Here is a 1,531-nt window from a genome sequence, read left to right as displayed (position 1 = left end):
TCTCCATTTAATAGTTTGGACCGCCTTGTCAAAAATTAGATGCCCATAGGTGTGGGGCTCTAACAGGCCTTACACTACATCTGAGCTATTAACCTACTTGGTAGCCTGACAGTATCACCATTTCCTAGGACTATGAGCATATTTCTCAGTTATACTAAGACAGGATCTGATATTTGGAATGAATTGGTGAAGCTGGAAATTTGTTTACAAATGATGCTAAACAGCACTGCCTGTGAGATATACATTAAAGAAGACACCAATTTAATAAAACAAGGCACAAATTTAATAATGCAGAGACAAAGATAATCATGTCTGAATTTCAATACAGTGTGTCTTAATAATGAACATGTAATTACATACATATTTTCCAAATATACACCTGATATTAAAGAAAGGAAATTTAATAAATAAATTAAATTAATAAATAATAGAAAAATAAAAGATCCTGGCAGTCATATTTCAGGAACATATCCTTGCTTAATACAACAGAGAAAATATTTGCTAATTAAATTCAGTCAATTCTGTGACATTAGCAGCAACAAGAGTCTGTGGAATGGCCAGAGACACATTGCAAATTGGCAACTAGTCCAGGAGATTCACTTCATGGCGACCCCATGTCTTCATCCATGACTCTTTCTTGCAAGGTTGTGGACAGAGAGAAGGATCTCATGATTTCCACTCTGACGACCTCCCAGGCACACCCACTGTACTTCTTCTCTTTCAGGTAGAGACGAATTCTCTGGAAGTACCTCTTCATCTCCAGGGAAGCTCTCCCATAGCTCTGGGAAGAGTCCTCCTCTGTCACCAGCTGCACCAAGCAGGAGTTCAGGTGTTCCAGCCGCTGGTGCAGCCCTGTGCGCACCTGGTCCAGGAGGGTCTTGTCCCAGGCAGCAGAGGCGCGCTCTGACAGGAGGAGCTGGAAGGCCTGCTGCACCATCTCATGGTGCACAGACATGACCTGGGCCTTCTGCAACTGGCTGCCATCCACCTGCTGCCAGGGGAATCTGAAGTCTCTCCTGTCCTTCAGGCAGGATAGAGGGGAGAGTCTCCTCATTTGGCCCAGAAGCCTCAAGTTCTGGATGCTGTCCAGGACATGGCTCTGGGGCAGCTCACAGCCCAGAGAGCCACCTAGGCCACAACTGAGCACCACCAGGGGCATCAGGAGACACAGCAGCAAGGCCATTGGCAAAAGGAGGGTGCAACTGGCCTGGCAGAGCTGAGTGACCGGGTGAACCTGGGATCCTGGGTTCTCTGAAGACAAGCTCTCAAGCCTGCCTTTTAAATAGGGAACACAGATTTTCACTTTTCAAAGCATCTTTCTACACGTCAACTTCCCTGTTTTTGTTTTTATTCATGTATCCAACATATTGTATTGACTAAGAAGACGTCCTACATCTAGAGTATTATATTCATAATACAGTTTATTTACCCCCAAAATCTTCAGGGTGTCAACCAGAAAAACTCTCTTTCCTGCACTTTTTCTTCTATCAGTGTTGATCTCTTACTAGGAACCTATTTTACACCCTAATCT

At 44.0% G+C, this 1,531-nt stretch overlaps 1 protein-coding gene across 1 annotated transcript; it reads right to left on the bottom strand.

The window, feature by feature from the left end:
* Window positions 1-601: 601 nt before the first annotated feature.
* Window positions 602-1,183, bottom strand: LOC103125175 (interferon omega-1-like). Its single transcript, XM_007535948.2, has one exon. It carries the CDS (start codon window positions 1,181-1,183, stop codon window positions 602-604), a length of 582 nt encoding a protein of 193 aa, XP_007536010.2.
* Window positions 1,184-1,531: the final 348 nt, after the last annotated feature.

The sequence above is a fragment of the Erinaceus europaeus genome, chromosome 10 (genome assembly GCF_950295315.1).
Source record: "Erinaceus europaeus chromosome 10, mEriEur2.1, whole genome shotgun sequence".
Lineage (NCBI taxonomy): Eukaryota > Metazoa > Chordata > Mammalia > Eulipotyphla > Erinaceidae > Erinaceus > Erinaceus europaeus.
The sequence above is the reverse complement of the archived record's forward strand: the minus strand, read 5'-3'. Positions and strand labels throughout refer to the sequence as shown.

Coding starts and splice junctions, on each gene's coding strand:
- LOC103125175 (XM_007535948.2), bottom strand. CDS start 1,183: ATGGCCTTGCTGCTGTGTCTCCTGATGCCCCTGGTGGTGCTCAGTTGT.